The 27990-nt window shown below is 41.9% G+C and overlaps 1 protein-coding gene across 1 annotated transcript; it reads left to right on the top strand.

Moving 5' to 3' along the window:
* The first annotated feature begins 7778 nt into the window (after positions 1-7778).
* On the top strand, positions 7779-21081 carry LOC101157337 (tetraspanin-8). The gene is made up of 9 exons (XM_004083243.4): positions 7779-7968; positions 8778-8834; positions 13837-13956; positions 14080-14154; positions 15849-15932; positions 16068-16178; positions 16267-16299; positions 16389-16472; positions 18878-21081. Exons 1-9 carry the CDS (start codon positions 7783-7785, stop codon positions 18965-18967), a joined length of 840 nt encoding a protein of 279 aa, XP_004083291.1. The 5' UTR covers positions 7779-7782; the 3' UTR covers positions 18968-21081.
* The last annotated feature ends 6909 nt before the right edge of the window (positions 21082-27990 follow it).

Genomic DNA, 27990 nt, shown 5'->3' with positions numbered 1-27990 from the left:
GACCCCAATTCGTCTCCCAGGTGTGGAAAGCCTTCTGTGCTGCCTTGGGTGCCATGGTTAGCTTAACGTCTGGTTACCACCCTCAATCTAACGGCCAGGCGGGAAGGGACAACCAGGAGCTAGAAGCTGCTCTTCGTTGTCTAGCAGCTCAGAATCCCGCCGATTGGTCCAAGTTCCTGGTCTGGATTGAATACGCCCATAACAACCACCCGTCTTCAGTCACGGGGATGTCTCCATTTGAGGCCTCCCTCGGGTACTCACCACCTCTGTTTCTGTCTCAGGAAATTGATTTGCCAGTGCCCTCGGTCCAACACCATCTCCAGCAGTGCCAGCGCATTTGGCATCAGACCAGGGTTGCTCTCCTACGCACAAGGGAGAGCAATTGCCGAATCGCCAATCGTCACAGGGTGGTGGGACCCACGTACCAGCCTGGTCAGAGGGTTTGGTTCTCTGCTCGGAAAATCCCTATCCAGGCTACCTCACGTAAACTTGCTCTATGGTTCATCGGACACCACGCCAATTAGTGTGTCAACCTGTCCTGTGTCCGGTTACGGCTTCCGGCGGCACTCAAGGTACACCCATCATTCCATGTATCACAACTTAAGCCTGTTCAGGAGACCGCCCGTTTCATCGACGGCACCCCGGCTTACACTGTTAGTCGGGTGTTGGATGTTCAACGCAGGGGTCGGGGTCTTCAATTTCTGGTGGATTGGGAGGGCTACGGTCCCGAGGAACGGTCTTGGATCTCCCGTTCCCTTATTTTGGACCGTTCCTTCATTGAAGACTTCTTCCGTGCTCACCCGGATTGGCGTCCTGGACCACCCGGCGGCGGTCATTGAGGGGGGGATGCTGTCATGGTGCCTCTGGCAGGATTTCCTCCCCCTCCCCTCTCTCCTCTGCTCTTATGATTGGAGCCAACTGTGGACACTCACCTCATCTGCTCTCCGCCTTCTTAAAGAGATCCAGCCCAGCATTCATCGCCAGTTCGTTGGCCTTCAGGGTGCTTAGTCTGGTCACCAAGTCTAGTCTCGTTCTCATGTCTCCATGCAACTTACTTTGCTTTGTCATCTCGCTCTTAGGCCTGTTTCCACAAGTGTCCACCTGGAACAATCTACCCTATGAGCTGCTGTCAAGTTTCGCTTCCAGCCACGCCATGACTCTGGCCTCAGCACCAAAGAGAACTTCTACTACAACAAGACTGCTATCGGTTCTGGTCACCAGCCGAAAGAATTGGAACTCCAAAGGCTATTGATTTTTCCAGCTGGAAAAATGAAAACTTCATTATCCATTCATCGTATGAGTTTACTTCCGGGTTCCAGCATCTGGGTCTGCTACGTCATACATATCATGACATGTACGGCCGTCCTGAAGGTAACCTTTAAAAGAGCGTTTCCTGGATTGCAAACTGTCTTATGGATTCTGAAGAACACGACGGTTAACCATCCAACCACAGGAGAAGGAGGTCATGATGACATAAAGAAGACTCTCCGTGTCATACCGCCCCCCTCGTTTGCAGACAGATGAAATAAATGTACAAAAGCGGTCATGTAAAAGTACAGAAATGTGAAAAAACGTCAACAAACAAAAAAATGTGTTTTGAAAAACAGAAATACACAAAAGTATTAAAACAGAAATAAATAAAACAAAAAATTAGGAAATACTTTTACATTTGTTTACTTTTCACCTCTCTGAGCAGAAAAGGTGTAAATTTGATTTTTTTTTGTTCATTAAATTTCTTTTTTTATATTTTCTTTTTTTTCTCCATAAATATGAGCAGAAAACTGGAACAAATCAAAACTAGTGGAACTTCTGACAAACATAAACAAAACTCCGAAACATTCTTTACGTTACAAATCAAAGCAAAAGCTTGACTTTCGTACAAACACTGTTGTTAACCACACATATTATGGAACAAATATGGAACAAAAACTTGTTTTTGTGTCTTTAATATATGGAGAAAAATCTTTTTTTAATTTTGAATCTGCAGCCCTTTAAATATTTTGAATGCCAGACTCAAATCCAAGTCGTCAGTTGTATTTTATTTTATTAAATAGAAAAGGTTGATTATGGTGTTACATTGACTGTATGTAAAATCTGGACTGAGTGGCTCCTCCCCCCTGACGTGCAAAACAGGAAGTGGCTCCAAGAAGCCAAAATCCCATAGACTTCTATACAGAAATAAACATTTAACATGTTCTCGACAATCCTCATTTTTTTCTGTAGTTCAGGTCATAAACTGGCCAAAGAGATGCCTCAATAAAAGTAGGTGGAGCCTGCTGGCCCCAACGTTCAAAACGTCTGACGGCTCAGATCCTGGCGATGGCGTGTTACGTTGGGGAATTTGGGGAGAGAGAGAAACCGTGTGGAGTTCACCTTTCGCACAGAGTTCTGTAAAAATTGATTCCCTCCCCCTTTCAAAATTTTGAGTTTTTAACATTTTTCATATAAATGAACAGCTGTTGCTGTTAAAACAACATCACTGTGTCACCTCATCTTTCCATCCATGAGCTTTGCTTCTTTATTTTGTTCATAATTTTAAAGCATTTCAACATCATGGAGTAAAAAAGAGGGAGTGGTATAATGGTATGGGGCTCTTTTCAGTTCATGGACGCCAGCAAACAAACTCCTCAAAAATCCTCACATATTCTAGTGATTGCTATTAAATATGACACAAACTGTTACGTTTGACAACACTCCAGTTTTCTTTTACAGGTATCAAAACACCTTTTTGTTGTTTTTCTTTTTTAAAGGAATAAACGTTTGGTAGAGGACAAATTCTTTCTGAAAAGAAAACAGGAACAGTCAGGAAGGCCATTTTCATTTTTTATTTACTTCTAAACAAAACTAGGCGCACTGATAAAAGGGTAATAAATGCCGTGGTGGAGGCAGGGCTACCGGTCAGAATAGGGCGGCTTTGCTTTTTTTTTTTTTTTAGAGATATTTATTTCGGTTATGTCAAACAATCAAACTTAAAAACAAAACAATAAAAAAACATCAACTTAAACATTGAACAAAATTAACCGAAAAAGGTGTTGGGTGAGGCCAAAGCTTATTTCCCCAACCCTGAATCCAAACATCACATCTACCTACAAATTGTTAGAACCTTAAATAAGAAAAGAAAAAAGGAAGAGGAGAAAAACAAAAAAACAAACACAAACACTTCTCAAAATTACCTCACAACCACCAGAGTCTCTCAGTCCAGAAGGTATTTTAGATAGATTTAAATTTATACATTTTCTTAAACTGAAATATGGAGTTTGCATATTTCAGATTGTCGGATAATAAATTCCACATGTTGACCCCCTGAACAAAAATACTATTCCTTAATGCATTAGTTCTGACCACTTTCTTTTTAAACATATCTTTACCCCGAAAATCACAATTGTCAACTTTATTTCAAACAAACTCAGTATTTTGGCGGGTACACATTGTTTTTTAACTTTAAACATAAAAATTCCATTTGTAAGATCAACTAAATCCAAAAATTTAATTGCCCTTAATTTAGGAAATATTTGTTTTGTGGATTGATTGTATGAAGAGTGGTTTACAATTCTAATTGCTTTTTTTTTTGCAGAATAAAAACAGGTTTTGTGTTTGACTTGTAACTATGCCCCCAGATTTCTAAACAATAGGTCAAATAAGGAATTATGAGGGAACAATATAGAATATACAATGTAGCTGTGTTTAAAAAATACTTGACTATATGTAGGATGGCTAATGATTCGGACAATTTAGAGAGAACATAAGTTATGTGTGATTTCCATGATAATGTATGATTCAAAATTACTCCAAAAATTTTATTTCATTTATTCTTTCAAGAACAACATCCTCAATTTTTAACTCAGAAATATTTTCCAGTTTTGTATATCCAAATATAAAGTACTTGGTTTTATTTTTATTTAAAGACAGTTTGTTTGAATCAAACCATTGTTACATTATGGATAATTCTTTTGTTATTTCTGCAAGAAGCTTTTCCAGATTATCTCCTGATTAATACAAAGTAATCAGAAACTTTACAAAGGTCGTTTATGTATAAAATAAATAATATAGGACCCAATAGGGACCCCTGGGGTACTCCACATGTTACAGGACACATATCAGATTTTTCGTTATTGAAATAAACATACTGACATCTGTTAGTAAATAACTTTCTAACCAGGAGTATGCTATTCCTCTAAAACCATATTTCTGTAGCCTACTAAGTAACATAGTGTGATTTAATGTATCAAACGCTTTTTGATGATCAACAAAAACGCCTACCGTAAATTTCTTCTGCTCTAACGAGGAAGAAATATGATCAACCAGCTGCATTATCAGTTGCTTCTATTCAGAGGCTGTGAGGACATGCGGCCGCTGGCCTCCCTCTGCTTATCAGGGCGCCTGCTGTCCCGGAGACCTTTTAATGTCCAGGTTGGAGGGAACAATTAGACTTCTAGCATCTTATCTCTGATGTTAAGAGCTACTTAAAATATTTTCCAGTCCCTCTTGTGAAGCTCACTGCGTCTTGAAAATGGTCTTCAAAGTAAAAGTCTGATTTGAATGTACAAAAAAACACTGTCCTAAAAGATTGTGTTGGTTTCTGAGCAGAAGCGAGTTCTGATGTGACGCTCCTTCACTGGAACCCAAACTTGTTTGTGGTTAAGTTAGTTGAAGGCTGCTTCCTCTTCTTCCTCACCCAGGGAACTGGCAGCTTCCCTTTGAAGAGAACATTCATTTGATGTGCAGACAAGGCCACGGGAGCTCAGCAAGGTGGTGAAAGAACTCACAAATACACGGCTTTTGGGACTCCAACAGTGTCCGTTGCTTTATCAGTATGGTTCATCAACCTTACAAAGCTCGGTTGGACGGCTGCTGTCTTAAAACAGGAGCCACATAACCCGATGGTCACAGAGAAAAAGAGGTCCAGGTGTGCTTTGATGATGACCTCATCACCAAAAGACACCTTAAAATCCCCACAAAAAACAACCCCACCCCTTTGATCGTTACAGCATCTTCAGTTCAGTTTTTTCAGCAAACCGTGCCCCACGCAGGTGACCCGCACAGAATATCAAGGTGGTAGACCGCTCATTGAAACCATAGAGAGAAAATGTTCAGATACATTTTTTTATGGTCATTCTGCGGGTAACGGGTCGTAGTGACTTCCATTATCCTTAAGAATACTTCACGATTCATTTACCCAACGCAATTCCAATTTCATGATGTTGAGACACACTTGCGCTCCCCTTAAGATGCGGCCACTCCCCTCTATGACCCTCCTAAGGACCCGGACAACCCAAAAACCACAGCGTCCATACGGGTGCATGTGACTAATGCTACGATCACATATACGACTGCAAACGTGCGATGGGGAGGTATCGCCCAAATCTACAAGATTAGATTCTGCCGCCTGATTTGTTGTTGTTTTTTTTGTGGAAAAATGTTAGCGCCCATCAGGCGTCAGACAGTCAGGTGGAAATGACGTCATTAGGAAATCGGGCGACCACAGTGCGGGGGCAGCCAAATCGCCGGCCAGCAGCAGCTCTGAATAGACGATGTGTATATGTCTCTGCACAGCCGCTGTCCAAGGGCCACCGGATGCCAGCCACTTGGTAGCCCTGGGGGTATATAAAAAGAACGCACATTATGATTTTTAGACAATGTGGCTACCAGGAAGTCCAGCCACCGCACAACCTCCAAATGTGCCACTGACTGATGTAAAAAACTGTTTGGCCGCCAGTTGATTTGTCCTTCTTAAACCTCTGTGGCTGCTGCCTCCTGATTACAAATGTCGGCACATGGTGTGTAAAAATGCAACGGCTCCACAAACCACCTACTGAATTTGCTGAAAATGAGTATGTGGTGGCATTTTGGGATATGTTACCTGAGTTTAAGGTTTCAGTTAATTTATGATCAAGCTCTAAATAGGAAACAAATCTGTGTCTTGGTTAGTACTTTAGTGCATTTGATGTATTTTAAGAGTCAGGATCTGTTTACAGTCCAGAACTGTGGCAGGAAGTCCTGCTTCTGTTTGGATAATGAAGTGCAGGAAATGGCATCCACACCAGTAAAGTGGCCTAGAAGGTTTTTTGGGGAGGGAGGGTCCTTGAATTTAGTTTGTCTCATTCTGTTTCTTGGTTTGTTCCTGTGTAGATTGGCCGTGACTTTCCTGGAGGCTCCAACCCCTCCCTGCGGGTTGCCATGGAGCTGTCACGAACATCCGCACTTTAGATCATTTGTTTGGTGTTTAATGATCTGTTTTCTCCATGTTTTGTATTTTCCAGCAGATTTCAAATGATTGTTTTTTAGTCGTGTTTGTTGTTTGGTTTCCAAGGCTTTGGCCCAAAAACCTTCCAGTTGGTCTCCTGGATCACTTTGCTTCTGGGTTTCCTCCTGGTACAAGCCTCTAACAGGTGATGGGGGCTTTTAAGGCTGAAGCAACCGGGGGTTTGAACCCCTCGTGGAACCTTTGGTGTGTTTATCGTGTTACACAATCACACCTGCTGCAGGTTGGGGCGTCTGAACCAGGTTGGGATGTTTCAAAGATGTGGGTTCTTCCTTGTTCCACAGGTTCATTCACTGTTTTTTTTGTCTTTGCCTTTCACCAGACGGGAATCATCCGATCTGTTAGAGCTTTGAAACTATTCGTTACGAACCTGTTCAGGCTTGTTTGCCCCTCCCATAGGGATTATGAGATTTTTAAAGACTTTTTATCAAAGTTGTTTTTGCACAAAACGCAGCTTCAAGAATTTAGAGTGGCGTCTTCTGATAGTTGGAAATGATCGTTTCAGTGGATGACATGGGTGAAAAACCAAATTAAAAGGATGGATGGATGGATGGAGGTTAATGTTGTTAAAGTGAGAAATCCTGTTTTAGTTCCTTTTTTCAATGCGTGGAATCAAGTTCAGCTCAGAGTCAAAAAGAACAGCCGGGTTTCTCACTCGCAGATTTTTTAGTTTTGCTAAAATTGGTTTGTCTTCAGAAGAGAAACTCAAACCTGAGTTAAAGGAAGGTGCTGCTTCCACCATCATCAGGAGGTCTTTGACTGACCATCTGTGTGCACGAGTGAGCAGGGAAGCAAAGCACAGGAAGATGTCTTCAGCCTGTGCATGACTGTGTTTTTAAGACTGAATTTCTTTAATTATCCACGATGTGTTCCTCCCCAACTGGATCCTGAAAATGTGTGATCCCACTAAAAAAGGCAGAACATTGAATGGTTTCATTTCCCTGATAGTTCTGCAGCTTTTTAAAACAGTTGACTGTCAGTTGACAATCAGTAACGACATTTTAATGAGGAGGAATGTGTGGAAGAGCTGAGAGAGGCTGAACTTTATGACCAAACGGGGACTAAAGGATTTTCTCTGTTTTATGGAGGATCACAGATAACATTTTAGACTTTTATTTATTTGTTTTGTGGTTTGATCTTCCTCAGATCTTTTGTTCACCTACTTTATGTGCCTCTAAAAAAACATTGACCAAACGGTGTCCAGATATACAATAAAACCTTAAATAAGATGGATTGAAATAAACAAAAATGTTCTGAAACCCAGAGTGAATCAAAGCTGCACAGCTGTGTTCAGGTTGTTTTTTTAAATTAATTTCTACATTTCTTTCTTGATGTATTAAAGTTTTTTTGGTTTGTTCTCCTAAAACTAACCTTTATGATTCCCAGTCAAGCGTCTTTAAATTCGTTCACCTGTTTTCTGACCCTGATTGTGTTGGAGCGGCTCTTTTGCTGCCATTTTTCTGTCGACACTTTCCCTGCAGCCTCCGTCCCTCCCATAAAAGCCCGAGTGGTTCCTGCACATGTTCTGTGTGGTAGCTGGCCCCCATTTCTGCTGTGAGCGCTTGAGCCGTGTGCCCCCATCTCTGACATTCTTTGCAGAAAGCTCCTCAAAGTCGCTGCTGCTGCTTCTCCTGCCGCGGGTAAAGATGGGGAAAATTAACGGCTGCCTGAAATGCCTTTTTATCTTCTTCAATGTCATCTTTGAGGTGAGTGAAAATCTTTTTGCTTGATGGTTTTTTTCAGACTGTTTGTTCTTCTGCACGTTTTTTTTTTTTTTTTAAATCTCACTCCTAACCAGAACATTTTACTAGATTAAAACGAAATTCCCAGACAGCAAAAAGTTGAAATAGAAAAAAAAAATGTTTTTTACCAAAAATTGTAAAAAAAAAGAAAAAAATATATATATTTCTGAGATTGAGAAGAAATTTTTTTTTGTCTGAAATAATACAATTTAACACTTATTAGAACAAACAGAAATTATTGAAGAAAAAAACAAAACGTTTATTTTTTTAGATAATTTAACACATTTGGTTCAGTTTCTGATTTCCTGCCAGCATTTCCAGGAAAAGAGACCAACCAGGGTAAAAACAAGAGTCGGAGTCTTATTACAGCCCCCCCTCCCATACAAGTCAGGTCCCCCTCCCACCTCATTCTGCTTCATGGGGCCCCATTGTTGTTTTTATTTGAAAGCCAGCCGCTGAATGACATTTCCCTGCAGCTGTTCAGAAATAATACAGAAAGTCAGGAACCTTTTTCTTTTCCTCGCATGCAACAGAATTATTGACTTAATGTCTCTGTGTTTTATGATAGTAATAGAAATAAAAGATGTGTTTGCAGCATCAAACAGCACAGACTTCAGCTCTCTGTCTCCCCCTGGTGTCTCCTTCAAAGCACACACTCCATCCACACCAAACAAGACGAAAAAGAAGTCCTGATTCTTCTGAACCGACACAACATAAAGCATGAAACTGTTCTGACGCTGTGAAAACGGGACATTATGCCATTTTGTCCCCAGATCATTGGATGTATCCTGATATTCGCAGCCGTGAAGTCAATGGGTGTCTCCGCACAGGTAATCCACACCTGCACGTTCAACCTTTTTCAGTCACTGTCAAGCATTTAGAACTATTTAAAAAAAAATGTTTATTTTAGACATGAATAACATTTGTACTTTCATTGGTTTAAAGTCTGTGACGAGTCAAAGTGAAGGAAGTTAACTAACTCCACAAGCGACGGAAAAAATCTCTGGCAACCCGACTCAGCCTCATTAATCTGGTTTTTGTGCTGCTAAATTAAAGGTTAAATTAGCTAGAATATCCAGAAAATCTGGTATTTGTGAAGCAACCTTTGGAAAAAAACAAAACAAAAGGAATCTAATTACAGACATTCTAGAAATATGTAAAAAAAAAATAATAAAAAGGAGGCTTCATTTCCATCATTTACCCTTTCAAAATAACAGAAAACCAAATAATGGCGTGGGACCCTGCAGAATTTACAGTATGCCCCGCCCTCTCTGGAAAAGCCAAGACCAAGTGATTTGAATTCACCAGAGTCGTTTGACCTTTGCCCCAACAATCAGCATCTTCCAAGCAGTTGTCTAGAAAACTGAAAATAGTTGAAGCTCACAAAACCGGAGAACGCTGTAAGAAGACGGCGACGCCTTTTCAGATGCTGGTATCCTCTGTTTGGAGTGCAATTAAGAAATGGCGTCAACAGGAAGAGTGGAAGTTGAAGCGGTACTGGAAGACCAAGACGAATCTCATACAGAGCAGCTCCCAGGATTGGGAGAAAATCAAGTCCAAAGTCTGGCTGCACGGCCCCTCCAGAAAGACATGCAGACTCTGGAGTTGTGCTACGCTGTTCTACTTGAAAGAGATGCTTGTACACATGTGGGCTTCAGGGAGGAGTCATCATAAGAAAACCTCCTCCACATCATCACCACAAAATTTAAAGTTTGAAGTTTGCAAATGAACCTAGAAATAAGTCTGATGCATTTTGGAAACAAGTTCTGTGGAGCGGCGAGGTTCCGATGCAACTTTCTGGATGTGTGAAGGTACATTCGGAGAAGAAAGGGCACGGAGTTTAATGAGAAGAAGCTCTGTCCAACTGTTAAGCATGGAGGTGGAGCTATCATGCTTTGGGGTTGTGTTGCAGCAACACAGGAAATAATAGGAAAGAAGGGATTCAACCAAACTTCAGCAAATAACCTGACAGCATCTGTGAAAAAGCAGAAGCCAAAGATTTAATGCAATTTATTAGTGATTCATGCATCAATGACGTAATTTTAATGGGATCTGCGCGCCGTATACGCAATATAAATGTTCCACATCGGTGGTTTGTGTGTGAAAAGTACGTTAGACATACGTGGAACAGTCGTGGAAAGACACAAAGTTCATGCATCTCACAAAAGTCACACACAACTAAATGTTTTTGACAGAACGTCTCATCTGTAGTCTGACACCTTTTGAAGATTTTTCCATCTTTCTTGGCTTCTTTATGCACAATAATAGATCATTTTACCAGACTTTTAATCCCTCCAGTAAATCGTCCAAAACGTCTGTTACGGAAAAGACTAACAACAAAAAAAACCATGTCTTCACTTTTGATTTAGATAGTTTTTTTGTACCATAAGATGCACTAGAAAAAATTTTTTTGCACAAAAATTAACAATGCGGTTTATAATATGGTCCACCTAATGAGAGGAATTCTGGTTCTGTTTATTCATCTGGAACTCTTTTTTTGTTTTAGTACAACTTGGACTATGACTGATCGATGGATTGCTGAAGCATTATGGGTAGTGTAGTCAGGAGTGTGGAGGAGTTATGCGTACCATGCTTTAACAAAATAAAGTAGAAAAGTAAAAGTATTTAATGTGTTAATGTTTAATGTGTGCAGCTAAACAATGTCGAGCGTTATGGTAAATAAAGTTTTATTAACTGGCGTGTTGCTCTGTCTGCAAAGGAGAACATGAAAAACAACAAAGTTCATTAGAAAACCTTCCCATCAACCCCTCTGACCAATCACCTGCTTCTTGGCCATCTGTTATGCATTCAAGTATTTATCTGACTGAGACGTAGAATAAGGAACAGCTGGAAAAAACATGGTCATTTAGACAGTTTTGATGGTTTTTACATTTTCTGAGCACGGATCCACGCAGATTCTGAGGAACCGGGCTAGCAGAATAAATGTCAACACACAATTACTGATAGAGCGTTTTTTTTTTTTAATTGTTTTTGATCAAGAAAATGAGTTTCACTGACTTTAGTTTGTTTCCTGGAGAAACCTACAAAAGTTCTCACGCCATCGATCAAATCTGCTCGACGTCTCAGACGAGAAGACACGACAAATATAAAACAAAATGGCAAAGGATGGAGCAATGTGGACTCAAAGCAATAAAAGCCCTCTGCTCTCTGCTCAGTGATCCATCCACATATTCTTCTTTAAGTTTTTATCCAGGACGTCTCAGCACCGAGTCTGGAGCAGAGTTCCTGTAACATGACTGCTGGATGCTGGTGCGTCCTCATCTTCTGTAAAAGCCCTGAAGAAACAATTTCAGTTTTCATGAGAGAGACGTCCCAGCATCTGGAGTTGGGTTAGAACGGAGCTATTTTGTGGAAAAAAGGAGCCTGATTGTGCTCTTCTGGGAATGCTGGATTACATAACTCCTGTTTGGGAAAGATCTAAACAATCCGGTGAGTCACGTGGAGCGTTCGTGAGAAGTGGCCTGCCACGCATGTCCAGAGTCAGATTTCTCCTGATGCAGAACAGATGCATCTTTGTGGAGGGGGGGGGGCTTGCTCTTTCTCAGCTCAGACACGGGGGCTCGGGCTGCCCACCACTGCAGAGCACTAATAAATGACTCAGAGCTGATTTCCTTCTTCTAATCAAATTTTCTGTCCATTTATGCCAAATGTGTTCCAGGAAAATCATCAGGTTTCCCCCCGCCTCGCAGTCCCTGAGCCCCCGTAAAGTATTTACCCTTACCCAACGGATGTGCAGAACTTCCCAAACTCAATCAGCTGAACCGTCTTTTACTGTCGCTTTAGCAACGGCTTCCATCCAGGTGTTTAAATGTGAACTCTGACTGCTCACAGGTTCACCGCGATGGATCCTCGGTAACGGTGGTGCACAGACCTAAACGTGCAGAAGTCCTGCTGTCATTTCCACAGCGGGTCCTAATTGTTGTTTACTTTGTTCTCCATTAGCTGAAGATTCCAGGACACGGTCGTGTTAATTCACATTACTGCAGACCAAGTCTGTCTGCAGAACAGACTCGTTCTCCACAGCTTTCCTGTCCTAAAACTCTAACAGGATGTTCCAAACATCTTTAAGCCCGAGTGTGAAGCAACTTCGGAAAGTCCATCAACTCTTCTGAAAACATTTAGAGGCGCTGTCTGAAGTTATTTATCTTAACCCTGACCTCCAAAAAAGGGAGGCAGAGCTGAAGGGATTTTGGAACTGATGCCATTTGTTTCTCCAGGAGTGATTCATGTGGATCAGAAGAGAGAAACGTGAGGCGGTAGTGAGCAGTTTGGTGAAAACGTTGGGCATTTTTTAGAATTCATAACAGACTCTACCTCCCCCAGACGAGTCCTCTTTGGACAGCACCGTCCAGATGCAGGAATCCAACATGAGCTCACAGATGTTTGGTGGCTCTGAAACAATCGAAAAAACAGACGAAAAAAACAAATAAAAAATGGAAAAGTCTGAAAAACGGAAATGGAAAAGTTGAGGTTGGGACATTTAAGGAGACTGAACAACCTGTGGTTCTGACCCAGGTCTCTACCAGCTGACAGCAGGCCTCAGAGCCCATCTGTACCACAAACAGGCAGGACTGCAGGTGCAGCAGACTGAGCTGAGGGGAGCCGTGATGTTGGTTCAGAGGCAGGACGAAGCAGACAGGAAGATGTTGAGGTTCTGTTTGGGAGAGACCAAGATGAGTCAGGACTGAATCCATCAGAGGAACACATCATGGTGGATGTTCTGGAATTCAGCAGCAGGAAATGGTTTCAGAGGAAGAACAGTGGGATCTTTCTAAAATGCATTCATGTGCCTGTTTTATTCAGACATGCATTTGGCTTTCATTGTGTGAAGCTCTTTGTGTTGTTAAAAGCACAAGACAGATTCATGTTCTCCTGAGTCTCTGGCGATTTATGATGCGGAGACATCCTATCGGGGAGTGAAAGCAGGCAGCGTGAGGAGTGGGGGTCTGAACAAAGCTGCAGGTTTGAACTGCAGTGTTGGCAAAGCGAACAGAAGACTGTGACAGTGGTCCAGCCTGCGGTAGACGAAGGCACGAGGTACAACGGAAGAGGACACACAACTTTGACAGAGTTCAGAGAATTGTGACGGGCGACAAAACTCTTTGTGTGTGAGCCTCTGCAGACCACATGCTTTGTCTCAGCAGCTGAAGCAGCTGAGCTCATCAGACTCATTAGGGTGGGTCTGTCTTGGTTGTGGTCTGAACGACAATCAACATTATAGATGCACTTATGCTGCTGCCACAACCCGATCAATATGTTCCCTCCAGGACTGCTCTGCTGCCTCACTCCCTCCTCCGCTGTTTGTGGTGAAGGTTTTAACCCCCCCCCATACACACACCTCCGCCCCCTTCTGGGGCCATTTTCCTCTCCTCCTCATTGGCTTCATAGTACATCCTGTTCCAGCTAAGAAGGCTGTTGATCCGAACATGATTTTGTATTTGTGCTAAATGGGTGTGGCTTCTACACCCGGACTCCACCCACCTGGGAGTGATTGCAGCAGAAAGGTTGCAGCGTCTCTTCAGCTTAAATCAAGCTGCAAATTGATTCTAATTTCAAACTGAATCTGTCACTATCTGTTCAATATCCGCAGACTAACGGCGTGTAAAGGTGGGTTCACAGCACTGACTGTATATGAACTGGACTATACGGCGTATATGAACTCCTAGTGACGTCAGGCTCCAGCATGCCGGTGTTTGTATCACAAAAAATAGGCAGCCTCGTGTCAATGCTTCATTTTTGTGTGACTTGTTTTGTTACGTATTTGCTTTTTTTGTGTTTGACTGGCTTCTTTCTCACTTTTTGAATGAACAGGTATCGCAGTTTGGGGCCCCCAGCACAAGCTGGACGTGGGTGTTTGCCATTGGAATTTTTGCCATCTCTTCGCTTGGAATTTATGCCGCCTGCTCCGAGAACGTCCTTGTCCTTAAAATAGTACGTAGAAAAAGCCCAAGAAGTACACTTATAGATCTAGAAAACATTATATTTACTGTTCATAATGTTTGTTTATTTAATTTCAACACTGTTTCCCTACTTGTCCGGTTTTCTTCTGTGCAGTTTGCTGGCTTCATGGGTACTGGAATGGTCATCATGCTCATCTTTGGGATTTATGTGGCTGTCATGAAAAGCAAGGTACCTTAGTTAAATTTGAAGGTTGCGTGGTGTGTGTCATCATTATATTTGCGTGTATTTAAAGTGATATTCCTCCCTTATATCCTCGATAAGTGTGTCTGTTGTTTTCAAAGTCCAACTCTTGGTTCCTGTTGAGGAATCCCATTCTCCAACAGGTATCATACGGCAGGATTTCCTAAAATTTCAGGAGTACTTACTAGCAGGATGCCGACCTTTGAGGCCTGGAGTTTGACACCCCCACTCTACCGCATGCCCCAGTCTGTCATTTTGCACCCAAAGGAACTTAAGGGAGTTAAGGAGTTAAACCTAAATTTAAAATGCTGGTTGAAGGTCTGAATCCCACTACATATCCTTTAAATACAATTCTAACAAACCAGACACTTATTGGTCTTTTATGATCAATATGACGTCATTTGAAGGAGCTGTAGAGTTTAAGATGGAGAATCTCAGCGATGAAATTCATAAATCCGCCTGCTTGGCTGAAACGAGTAACTCCTCCACTTTTTGTATGATCAAGATACTGAGGACGTGAAATGCTTAAAATTAGTTGTTTACACTAGGCAGCAGTGGAAGCAGTTTATTGTGGTTGAGGTGTCACTCTAACACACTTGGGTTCAATTGACCTGCAATTGGCCAGATCGGGTGGGAAAGACTTTTCATTTTGGTTTCAAAGCAGACCTGCACCACCTTCCAGCTGCAGATTGAAGGATTGGTCACTCAGTTTTATTTTCATCAACTTAAAATACATTGAAACAGCTGGTATTTCTGTCTTTGGCTGTTTTCCACTTTTTAGTACAATCCAGAGTCACAACACACAATCTCTGTTCTCAATGTTGTGAAGAAACGCACCAACATTCACGGCAAGCAGAACCAGAGTTTAACGTTTGCTGGAATTTTATCCAAGTTTTTATTTTGGTTCAATGAACTCTACTTCTTTTTCCATCGTTTCCCCTCCAACTATGCATTTATCTCTGGTAAAATCTTTCCCAGTGCTCTTTTAATTATGATTATGCAGTTTTCTTTTTGCGAAAATCAAAAGCTGGCGTTGTTTTTTAAGATATATATTCTGCAGACCGGCAGGAGTTTGTTAGAAATTTTCCACCGGTAACCCTACGTTGATATCCCAGCATTCCTTTGTTTATACTCTCTCCCACTAGCTTACAGACCCTCACAACCCACAGTTAACATTAGCATAGCAAAAAAAAAGCAAGCAGTACCAGAGCTATGTCTTCGTACAGTTTAGAGCCAGAGAGCAGCTCAGTTGATGAAAATAAACACGTTAATGAAACTATTTGTCTGCAAGTGGATGCATATGAATTAGGGCGGAGCATGGAGACTTTGGCCCGCCCATCGCAGTTGCTGCGTCACGACTTTTTCAAACTGCGGGTTTTTATGTGCTGATCCATCATCATGGGTCGAATGAAGAAAAAACTCAGAAACGCAGTTTTAATCATAAATTATTTTATATATGTCCTCCATCATGAGAAAATGCTACAAGAACACGTTTAAACACACCATTTTCATTGGAGTGGCTCTTTAAACGTTTCAGGACAAAAACAACTTGAGCTTTAAATCTTCAACAAACATTTGCCTAAAATGATTGTACGGTGGTGTTTTCTCTTTCTCCAACCCGTTTTACTTTGTTTTTCTGTTTTTTCTCCCTTTGGACTTTTTTACACCGTCTTCTTTGATAGGTACATGACTTGATTCAGGAAGGTGCCAAGACTTTGATGAACGACAAAGCCTTCCAGGACCAAATGGATGCAGTACAAGAATACGTAAGGCTATCTGTTTTTTGATATGAGCTGTTTGAACAGAGCTGCTGGTGATGCTTGAGGAGCAAAAGTTTCTGCACTTCAGTTTGCTTCAAAGGTCTGACTGAACTTGGGGTTTGTGCTGTCATGTGGTTACAGTTGCAATGCTGTGGAATACTGAGCGCTGACGACTGGCAAGGAGCCATTCCTGATTCGTGTCAATGCCCTGACAGTTATGATCTCAGCTCTGAATGCAAGAGCAGACCTGTCGTATGTACAGCGGCATCATTTCAAGAATTACTACCACTGGTTAAAAATGGGTCCTTTCCAAACTCTGTTCCTGCTTCATTTCTCACAGGGATCTAGTGGACCCGACCGTATCTACAAACAGGTATTCCACGTACCAACACAATCCAAATGGCTTACACATTTCAAGCATTCAAAACTCGAAGTCCCTTTGCTCTGCTTTCATTTCCACAGCCCTGCGCTAACATGGTGACTTACTACATAGACCTGGCCTTCAAGATCGCCTTGGGCTTCTTCTTTGGCTTTGCTGCGATTGCTGTAAGATTTTTTAATCTTGACATTTCTGTGTTAAAGGAAATCGGTGAGCGAACCAGGCAGTTTGGTTCCTGTTACGATTGTAAAACACAACCTTTAAAACAAAATCTGAGTTGTTGTGACACACATCATTTGGTCACACAGACAGAGTCCAGCAAATCTCGAGTGGCCGCAATCCTGCTTGTTTAAAGGCGAAACCATTTACAAACACGTCACAAAAGGAAAAACTTAATTAAAGTTGTCAGATGGGAACGCTAAAAGGAAGGCTAACAAAGGCTGTATTTCGTAGTAAAATTACCAAGTCAAATGATGTTTAACAAGCAATTAAGATAAGCAATTATATGTGGGGAGTGCTCCATTTTTTGATGATAGTTTAACCCTTTTACTCTTCAATTCCAATGGATTCTACCTAGGGGAAAAAAGAGGCTTTGCAACAAAACCAGCGCAAAGCCACTTTTCTCTGCTTAAGAATCTGTTAGAGTTTAATCGTGTAAACAATCAAATAGCTAATAAAAAAATTAAAAATGCTAAATGATAGATAGATAGATAGATAGATAGATAGATAGATAGATAGATAGATAGATAGATAGATAGATAGATAGATAGATAGATAGATAGATAGATAGATAGATAGATAGATAGATAGATAGATAGATAGATAGATAGATAGATAGATAGATAGATAGATAGATAGATAGATAGATAGATAGATAGATAGATAGATAGATAGATAGATAGATAGATAGATAGATAGATAGATAGATAGATAGATAGATAGATAGATAGATAGATAGACGGACAACTTTATTTATCAATTTGGGAGGTTCCCGCATGGAAATTGACATCTCCATCGCATACAGCACTGGTTGACATACGTATAGGAAAGAGCAGAACAGCAATCAGAAAAATTAGAACAGTAAAAATGAGAATATGTGTGAAGAAAAGGAAGTTGCTAAAAATACTAAAATATTCCCAAATGCTAAATATGCTGAAGCAGATGGACGACAACTACAGGTTTCTGTCCTATCACAGTCCCGCTCCAACTCACACCTTCATTTGGCGTCTAAATTTATGCCCGACTCTTGAGAACATGGCGTAATCTTTGACACTCTCTACTCACTCTAAAGTGAACTGGAATTTGTTAGATATACGGACGCCACCATGTTGGAGCCAGACATTGTCAGTCAGCAGTGTTTGGTCCGAGTCGGTCTGAGTTTAGTGTCAATGGCAACCACTCTGGCCAATCAGGAGTGAGACTTTTTGAAGGCCACACCCCCACCATGTGAAAACGGGCTATGCACAATGTGTTAATGAAACATTTTAAAAGTTGGACGTGGGGGCCAGCAGGCTCCACCTACTTTCATTGAGGCATCTGATTGGTCAGTTTATAACTAGAGTAACTTGAAAAAAGATGGTGAACAAAATGAGGCTGACCTACCCATCCATCCATCTGTCCATCCATCCATCTGTCCATCCATCAATTTGTCCATCCATCCATCCATCCATCCATCCATCCATCCATCATCCATCCATCCATCTGTCCATCCATCATCCATCCATCCATCCATCCATCATCCATCCATCATCCATCCATCAATCCCTCCATCCATCCATCCATCCATCAATCCATCATCCATCCATCCATCCATCCATCCATCCATCCATCCATCTGTCCATCCATCCATCCATCCATCAATTTGTCCATTCATCCATCCATCCATCCATCAATTTGTCCATCCATCCATCCATTAATCCATCCATTTGTCCATTCATCCATCCATCCATTAATCCATCCATTTGTCCATTCATCCATCCATCCATTCATCCATCAATTCATCCATCCATCCATCCATCCATCCATCATCCATCCATCCATCCATCCATTCATCCATCCATCCATCCATCCATCATCCATCCATCCATCCATTCATCCATTCATCCATCCATCCATCCATCCATCCATCCATTAATCCATCCATTTGTCCATTCATCCATCCATCCATTCATCCATCAATTCATCCATCCATCCATCCATCCATCCATCCATCCATCCATCATCCATCCATCCATCCATTCATCCATCCATCCATCCATCCATCATCCATCCATCCATCCATTCATCCATTCATCCATCCATCCATCCATTAAAACATATTGGTAAAAGTTTACCAAAGTCATGTTAAATTATCTTTTAGCAAAAACAACCATTTGTTTTTTGAATAATTGAAACATACGTTTCTTTGGCCATTTTTAGCAAATACATTCCATGTTTGGAAAGAAATGTATACATGAACACATGCAGTTAAACCTGAATTGACCCAGATGACTTCATTGATGCTGATGTCAGACTGTAGCAGCTTGATGAGAGCTTTTGTCCAGCTTCCTGATCAAACACGTCTCCTCCGCAGCTCATGGGCCTGTTGATCTCCTTCCTCATGATCCATCAGGTCAAACAATACGAGGGCGCCGGACCGGCCATGGCCATGAAGAGCTACTGAAAATGAGGCTCCGCCCTTTCCTCAGACCTCTGCACTGACGGGTTGAAACCCCCCCCCCCCCCCCCCCCTTGGGCTTCTCTGTAACCTGAAGTCTGCTTTTTACTTAACAGGGAAACCAAAGAAACAGAAGCATGAACATGGAAATATTTCACTTTGGGGAACGTTCATTCTATTTTAGCTTGATATGTTTAAATGTAGTTTCATATAAGGAAACTCATCTGTTTTGTGATATATGACTGAACATGTGTAAAGGTGTCTAATCTTTATTTTCTGGCTTCAAACAAATGAAAGTATTAAGTCTGCGTCAGTCTGTTCAGGATATTAGTGAGCGAGTCTCAATCAAATATGACACTTTAAAAAAAAGTTTTTCTTTGAAATTTAAAAACCTTTCGAAGGCTAAAACTGAAGTTTAGACAAAAATACAAAAGTAGCTCTACATTCTGCAACAGCACTTCATTTTTTAAGGCTTATTGGTTTAGATTTACGTCACATTTGGGTTTTAGGAGAATATTAAATACATTTTTCTACCAATAAACTGACGGAACTGAAAAAAAAACTTTCCTTTTAAAGAAACTTAACTATTCCATTTTAAGCTGTTTAGAAAGTTATAATGAATGCACCTCGCTAAGCAACAGTTCCTCTATCTTGAAATCATTGTTTTTGTACCCAATAATCCAAACCTTTCTTTTTCTTTTCTTTTTTATAAAAGTATAATTCCTTTTCAAAATATTTATTTTTATAATGTCACATTACAACCGATTATCCAAATTAGCAGCTAAAATGTAAATGTATTCATGAGAAATAAATGCACCCCTAGAAAAATACAAACGATTTATTTTGATCAAACTTTTTTTTCAAATAGTAAAGTTATGTTTTTATTTTAACATAAAACCAAATAAGAAAGTGAACCCTGTTGTTTTTTCAGACCAGTTTATGTTAATATTCTTATGTTAACTGTTTACTTCCTACAGATATAGCAGTGAATTCATATTTTTCTAAACTTTCTTTTGTAAAACTTTATTGGTGTAAAAAGCTGCTGGGGGACGGCCCGGATGCTGCATGTCATGTATCGGCGGATCTCACTGGACGCTGTTCCAGCTTCTACCAAAGATCAGCTGTTGCTCTCCACCGCAAGAAGGTACAAGGATTTGCTGAGAAAACACATCTGCACCCAGAGTGCATCCTCATAAATAAACTCTTCAAAGTAAAATCTCCATTGCATTTTTAATGGGATTTTATTTTGAAATATCTCAATCATTTCGCTTCCTTACAAATGAAAAAATGAACCGTGTGCAAAAACATTTCAGGTTTCCATTTTTATGTTTGCTTTTCCCAATTTTAATGAAAAGAGCATAAATTGATTTGAAAAAGAGCGTTTTTGTGACATTGAAAATACGCTGGGCGGGGCCACAAACTCCTTGCTCCGCCCCTTTCTGATCATCCACCCGCAGACCAATAGATCCATGAATGTCTTTGTTTTCCTGGTCTGAGCTGGAATCCGGATCAGAACTGTACGGCTGGATGGATACGATGCCGCTAATGTTCGGTCGGGGTGTGGGGGGGCTGTAAGCTAGCGGGAGAGAGTGTGAACAAAGAGGTCTCAGTTTTGCTTGATGGGAATGGGGGCGGGGTCCCGCCCACACCTCAACATTTTTAAGAGTTCCTTCAGAAACGATGTCCTCAAAAACAGCATCACGACAATCAAAAGACCAGAAGATGATCGGAGTGGAACTTTAGGTCTAAAGAACTGACACAATACTGCACAGGGAAAAAACACACATTCATGGTAAAATGAACCTCCTGACCATCACACTTCCACCTCCATGTCCGACTCTTTCTCTACTGTTTTTTCTCTGGTAAATTTTGTTCGTTTGCATCCTTTTGACACAGATTCTGACCGTCCAAAAGGTTTTTCTGCCCGTTGTCAGTCAGCATAATATTAATTTAAAAGTGTCGGGAATGTTTGAAAAGTTCCTGAGTCAAATGTTATTTTCACAGCATAGTGTAAACTCTCCCATGTATCCATGTTTGTCCATTTTCTTCAGAATCACTGATGTTTTAGGGATTTTGAGTTTAAGAGAGGTCAAACTAAAATAAATGCTTCTGCTTACATCTTCTGGCTTAAACGCGTGTACTTTTCTGTAAACAAAGGCGTGTTGTCTGGAACGGTGGGCCGGGAAAGGAAATAGTTTCAGAAGTATGTAAACAATTTCACAACAGCAGAAGGGGATCAGGGAACGCGGAGCTGCTGGAAGTCAGGTGTGTTTGCAAACTCCAAGTGAAGAAATCCTCCTGAAGGTTTCCAACAAACACTCACACATTTGAATGTCTTCATCTTCTGGGATGCAGCAGCCGACACTCATTCTGTTAAAAAAAACAAACAAAGACTGACATGACAGGAAACGTGTCTCTGATTTAAAGGCTGTGTGCAGACGCTGGCGCTGCCCGGCGGCTCGTCCCAAAGCTGGAGGCGCTCTCCAGAGAACTGGGATCATGCATCATTAAGGGAAAAGAAAGACTTCCTTGTGGGGGCAGAGCTTTTTTTCCTCTCACATATTTTCACTGGTATTTGTGGATGTTTTGGAAACCTTGATGACTTCCTGAGGCCGGCGAAGGGGAGAACAAACCGTAGAGGCTCTACGGAGAACCAACACGTCTGGAGGCGTCTCAAAGCCTTTGAAATGTGATTAAGCCGTTTTTAGTGAAACATTTTTTAAACCTTGGGCGTTTTCTAGGACACGGTTTCTGCAGAGAGGCAGACACTCACCTCTGAGTTGGTGCTGCTAGCTTACAGCCCCTCACACCCCCATTCCAACATTAGCGGTGCAGCATCCGATCCATCCATCCGTCCAGTTCTGGTCCAGATTCCAGCTCAGACCAGGAAAACAAAGACGTTCATGGATCTGTTCGTCTGCATCAGAAAGGGGCGGAGCATGGAGACTGGGGCCCCGCCCAGCATATTTTTGATGTCACAAATACAATGTTATTCAAAGTACACTTGAAGTTTCTTCTATTAAATATACTTGAGTATAACTGTAGCATTTCTACTAGAGAGTGTACGTATAGGAAGTATACCAGCCGAACACTTCTTCAGACTAAGCTTGAACATTTTAGTTTTACGATGTATAGATAGTATCTAAAAAGTAAACTTGTAGTATACTGCCTCACGTTTAGTATAGACTAAGTACATTTAAACAGACTCCTTTTTGGGAAGGGTGAACCGTAAAGCAGAGGATTTCTGCTCCGTGAAGCAGCGGCTCACGCCGTTCCCGCTCTTTTTCAGCAGAGACCCGTTTATATTACATCTATGACGTCACTCGGAGCGTCCAGACCTGTGAAGAGGAAACTGAAGCAAGGTTGCTCCGCCCACCAGAACAATTTACCAAAAGAGGCAAATGGCAAAAGTTCTATTCAACTTATGGATCAATCCACCTGAGAATCAAAAGATAGAGAACTTTTACCTAATTAAAACCAAGATGACCAAGTGTCGTCCCCACCCTCAGACCCTCACACACACAGACCCCTCACGGTTGTCACAACTAGCAAAATAAGGTTGATTTGTAACACCTGAGTTGATGGTTTTCATGGATTATGTCGCATTCAGGAGCAGAAGATCAAAGATCCATTCATTTATTTACAATAAATGTATGTAAATGATGCCACAGAAGGTCTCCAACCCTCTGGAATCTAGAGCCTCCTATTTGAGAATTGTTCCTCAATGATGTAAATGTTCTCCCATTTAGAAATGTTCTCTTGGAAGTTTGAAGAAAGACTCGTATCTTTTTCAACCACGTGATGGCAGCACCACCCTTCTTACCACTCAGATGCAGCTTTACATCCTGTGAAACAATTATTTTATGGAGTCATATAGGCGGATGTCTCTTCATGAAGAGGTGATCCTGTGCTGGGTGGAACTTTCAAACATTAGAACAGTTTTTATTCGCCTATTTGCGGTCAGAACTGGAACAAGGAAGTTTTCATCTTCTGGGAACCAAACATTGAAGAGAAGCTTCAAAACTTGTATGACATTGGAAATGGAGAAAAATATCATGATCACATGAAAACTGATGTGAAGAGCTGCACAATTATTCAAAAAACAGATTAGATCCACGCAGGAAACAGTAAAGACAAGCATAGTGGTCTACAAAAAAACTATTTTATTTATAATCTGGTGCAGTTTCCAGTTTTCTGGGATCACAGGAGCGCCAGCAGGGGGCGCTGCAGCCGCACAGGCTGGATGCGAGCAGATGCGATTGGGAACAGGTGTGAAGGAAGCAGACAGGTGATGGCTGGAGGAGACAGACGAGGATGCTGATTGTTCAGAACTCCAGATGATGTTTGGATCTGCAGACCCGGATGTCCAGGAGCTGCTGTCTGACATCTTCATGCAGCTGCAGCGCAAAAAGCCAATTCGTGTTCCGAGCATCAAAAATGGATCATCGGGGAGAGGCAGAGCGCTGCTGCTGCAGCGACAACAGGAGTCGGTGAGGGGGTGTGGGGTGGGTGAGGGTCTTACCACCAGCAGCCGCTAGAGGGCAGCGCACGCCGGGACAGCTGGGGCTTGACACTCAGTCTGTCTTTATCACGTCAGTTTTTGAGGACTGTTCAGGTCTTCATGTTTCACTTAAGAGTAGCGCAAAAGGTCAAAGTTCAGCTTTTCTAGACTTCCCTTCCTTCTTACTGCACCTTTGAGTGGAAATTCTGACATTTGCAAACACCTAGGTTGTGTCCGAACCTCCCACCCTGCACTACATAGCACCTTCTCCATTTTCTGGTGCTCTCCAAATCTCCAGTTCCAAAATCCAGAGCCCTAGAAATTTTTTGTCTCTGCAAAAAAACAGTGTGCATCGATGCTCACTAGATTGGCGAATAAAGACCACAATGCATTGCGTCAGAAAATTATTTGCCAAAAAAATGTATTTCAATGTATTTTTTTATAAACCATCAATCTTTTCATCTTCAGCACACAGTGGACTCATAAATTATTGTAGCAAAATGTTCAAATGAATTCAATTTGAACTTTGTGAATTCGATGACGTCATGTCCGCCGTTTAAATAGTTTTAGTAGTTATGGGTAAGGGCGGGAATTCGGACACAACCACAGTACTCGGTGAAAAAGAATGTCGGGTACACAGAACCCCCCCCTCCCAGAAAATGATGACATCACAGCGGGAGAAACCACCAACAATGAAAGAGGGGTCAAAATCTCTCACGGGGCTCAAAAAATATTTCAAAATTCACTAATGAAACAAAAACGTGTGTCGGGGACATCCAAAGGAAGCTTTGAAATTATTATGGGATGGCCACCAAACCTACGACTTGATGGCTATTTTGTGGCAAAAAGTGAAATTTGGCGATTTTCACATTTTCCCCAATTATGGGGAAATTCTTCAATTATTATTTCTACAAATGGAAACTCTTCCCAGGGATTTCGATCTACCGCCTCCTAACTCGTCCAGCATCACTGAGAAGCTGCGTGAGAAAAATTGTTGGTTTTGAAGTCTGTGGAATTTAATGAGGTTAGCGCGGCGAGCTTGCAAAAGTGGCGTTTTCCTGAGGTCCATTTCTAACTAAAAAATTGTGAAAATGTAATACCAGACTGGTTGGCTCAATCTGAACGAAATGACATAACGCATGATATGAACATTTAAGGATGTTGGGCGTGGCTAACAAAAAACCTCTGTTCCCGAGGAAATCCAATAATGTACTTTTGCAGATTCTTCTAAAAATGACATCAACCTGTTCGTCACCCCGAGGTGACAAAAAAACACAATGGTTGCTATGGAGATAAAACCAAAAGATGGCTTCCATTTTGAAAAAAGTTTTTCGTTTGCTCATCAGTCTCCACTGTGACGAATCTTTCTCAGAAGTCCTCAGATGTTTGGATTCCTGCAGAAGAGCAGCTCCTCTTCCTCATCTGAGGGATCTTCTGTCTGCCAGCAGGACCAGACGGGTTCTAGAGGGTGCAGGCCCGGTTCAGCTGGGTCACCTTCAGTGATGCTTTCCTCTCGGCGCTCCTGGAGCTGACGGCAGAGGAGGCGGGGTTGTGTCGCCTGTTGAAGGGTTTTTGTGTTGGAGTCAGACTGAACCCTCATTAACCCCAAAGTCCTGTCTGTGAGGGGAAAAAAAGGAATCTGCAGGAGTCAGGAGAAAATCCTCCTAAATCCACAAACCTTCTCTCCATCTGCGCCTCAGAACCCAGAGATGAAGGTTCAGCTGCGACAGGCAGCAGAATCGCTCAGATTTTCCTCTAAATCCTCTAAAGTCTCAGGTCTGAACGGATTCAACATTTTCATGAACTGGTGGAAAAAAATCACCTCAGCGAGATTCTGAGTTCATCATTTGGTCTCATTGTTGTCTGTTTTTACTCACCTGAACAGGAGTTTAGTCTGCTCTGAACCGTGTGATTGGTCCAAAGCCTGGAAGTGGGTGTGGTTAGTCAGTGGGTGCTTTTGGGGGGGGGGCTTTCCACGTAAAAAACTTTGTCTTTTCACATTTACCCGTTTTTGATTAGTTTTATGAGGCGATAAACCTTTTTGCTGTTGTTGCCTCTTCTCTGTTGCTGTTGGTGCTGTTGCTGCTGCTTCTTTGTTGCTTCTCTGTTGCTGCTGCTTCACTGTTGCTGTTGCTTCACTGTTGCTGTTGCTTCACTGTTGCTGTTGCTGTTTCTTCTCTGTTGCTGTTGCTTCACTGTTGCTGTTGCTGTTTCTTCTCTGTTAGTGTTGCTTCACTGTTGCTGTTGCTGTTTCTTCTCTGTTGCTGCTGCTTTTTTGTTGCTGTTGCTTCTTTGTTGCTGAAGCTTTGTTGCTTCTCTGTTGCTGCTGCTTCACTGTTGCTGTTGCTTCACTGTTGCTGTTGCTTCTCTGTTGCTGTTTCTTCTCTGTTGCTGTTACTTCACTGTTGCTGTTGCTGTTTCTTCTCTGTTAGTGTTGCTTCACTGTTGCTGTTTCTTCTCTGTTGCTGCTGCTTTTTTGTTGCTGTTGCTTCTTTGTTGCTGAAGCTTTGTTGCTTCTCTGTTGCTGCTGCTTTTTTGTTGCTGTTGCTGCTGTCTCTCTGTTGCTTCTCTGTTGTTGGTTGGTCGTCCAAGTTAATGATTAGTTTTATGAGGCGATAAACCTTTTTGCTGTTGTTGCCTCTTCTCTGTTGCTGTTGGTGCTGTTGCTGCTGCTTCTTTGTTGCTTCTCTGTTGCTGCTGCTTCACTGTTGCTGTTGCTTCTCTGTTGCTTCACTGTTGCTTCTCTGTTGCTGTTGCTGTTGCTTCACTGTTGCTTCTCTGTTGCTGTTGCTTCACTGTTGCTGTTGCTTCACTGTTGCTGTTGCTTCTCTGTTGCTTCACTGTTGCTGTTTCTTCTCTGTTAGTGTTGCTTCACTGTTGCTGTTGCTGTTTCTTCTCTATTGCTGTTGCTTGACTGTTGCTGTTTCTTCTCTGTTGCTGTTGCTTCTCTGTTGCTGTTGCTGTTTCTTCTCTGTTAGTGTTGCTTCACTGTCGCTGTTGCTGTTTCTTCTCTATTGCTGTTGCTTGACTGTTGCTGTTTCTTCTCTGTTGCTGTTGCTTCACTGTTGCTGTTGCTGTTTCTTCTCTGTTGCTGTTGCTTCACTGTTGCTGTTGCTGTTTCTTCTCTGTTAGTGTTGCTTCACTGTTGCTGTTGCTGTTTTTTCTCTGTTGCTGCTGCTTTTTTGTTGCTGTTGCTTCTTTGTTGCTGAAGCTTTGTTGCTTCTCTGTTGCTGCTGCTTCACTGTTGCTGTTGCTTCACTGTTGCTGTTGCTTCTCTGTTGCTGCTGCTTCTCTGTTGCTGTTTCTTCTCTGTTGCTGTTGCTTCACTGTTGCTGTTGCTGTTTCTTCTCTGTTGCTGTTGCTTCACTGTTGCTGTTGCTGTTTCTTCTCTGTTAGTGTTGCTTCACTGTTGCTGTTGCTGTTTCTTCTCTGTTGCTGCTGCTTTTTTGTTGCTGTTGCTTCTTTGTTGCTGAAGCTTTGTTGCTTCTCTGTTGCTCCTGCTTTTTTGTTGCTGTTGCTGCTGTCTCTCTGTTGCTTCTCTGTTGTTGGTTGGTCGTCCAAGTTAATGATTAGTTTTATGAGGCGATAAACCTTTTTGCTGTTGTTGCCTCTTCTCTGTTGCTGTTGGTGCTGTTGCTGCTGCTTCTTTGTTGCTTCTCTGTTGCTGCTGCTTCACTGTTGCTGTTGCTTCTCTGTTGCTTCACTGTTGCTTCTCTGTTGCTGTTGCTGTTGCTTCACTGTTGCTTCTCTGTTGCTGTTGCTTCACTGTTGCTGTTGCTTCACTGTTGCTGTTGCTTCTCTGTTGCTTCACTGTTGCTGTTTCTTCTCTGTTAGTGTTGCTTCACTGTTGCTGTTGCTGTTTCTTCTCTATTGCTGTTGCTTGACTGTTGTTGTTTCTTCTCTGTTGCTGTTGCTTCACTGTTGCTGTTGCTGTTTCTTCTCTGTTGCTGTTGCTTGACTGTTGCTGTTTCTTCTCTGTTGCTGTTGCTTCACTGTTGCTGTTGCTGTTTCTTCTCTGTTGCTGTTGCTTCACTGTTGCTGTTGCTGTTTCTTCTCTGTTAGTGTTGCTTCACTGTTGCTGTTGCTGTTTCTTCTCTGTTGCTGCTGCTTTTTTGTTGCTGTTGCTTCTTTGTTGCTGAAGCTTTGTTGCTTCTCTGTTGCTGCTGCTTCACTGTTGCTGTTGCTTCACTGTTGCTGTTGCTTCTCTGTTGCTGCTGCTTCTCTGTTGCTGTTTCTTCTCTGTTGCTGTTGCTTCACTGTTGCTGTTGCTGTTTCTTCTCTGTTAGTGTTGCTTCACTGTTGCTGTTGCTGTTTCTTCTCTGTTGCTGCTGCTTTTTTGTTGCTGTTGCTTCTTTGTTGCTGAAGCTTTGTTGCTTCTCTGTTGCTGCTGCTTTTTTGTTGCTGTTGCTGCTGTCTCTCTGTTGCTTCTCTGTTGTTGGTTGGTCGTCCAAGTTAATGATTAGTTTTATGAGGCGATAAACCTTTTTGCTGTTGTTGCCTCTTCTCTGTTGCTGTTGGTGCTGTTGCT

The sequence above is a fragment of the Oryzias latipes genome, chromosome 23 (assembly GCF_002234675.1).
Source record: "Oryzias latipes chromosome 23, ASM223467v1".
Taxonomy (NCBI): Eukaryota; Metazoa; Chordata; class Actinopteri; order Beloniformes; family Adrianichthyidae; genus Oryzias; species Oryzias latipes.
This window is presented reverse-complemented; position numbering and strand designations above follow the sequence as displayed.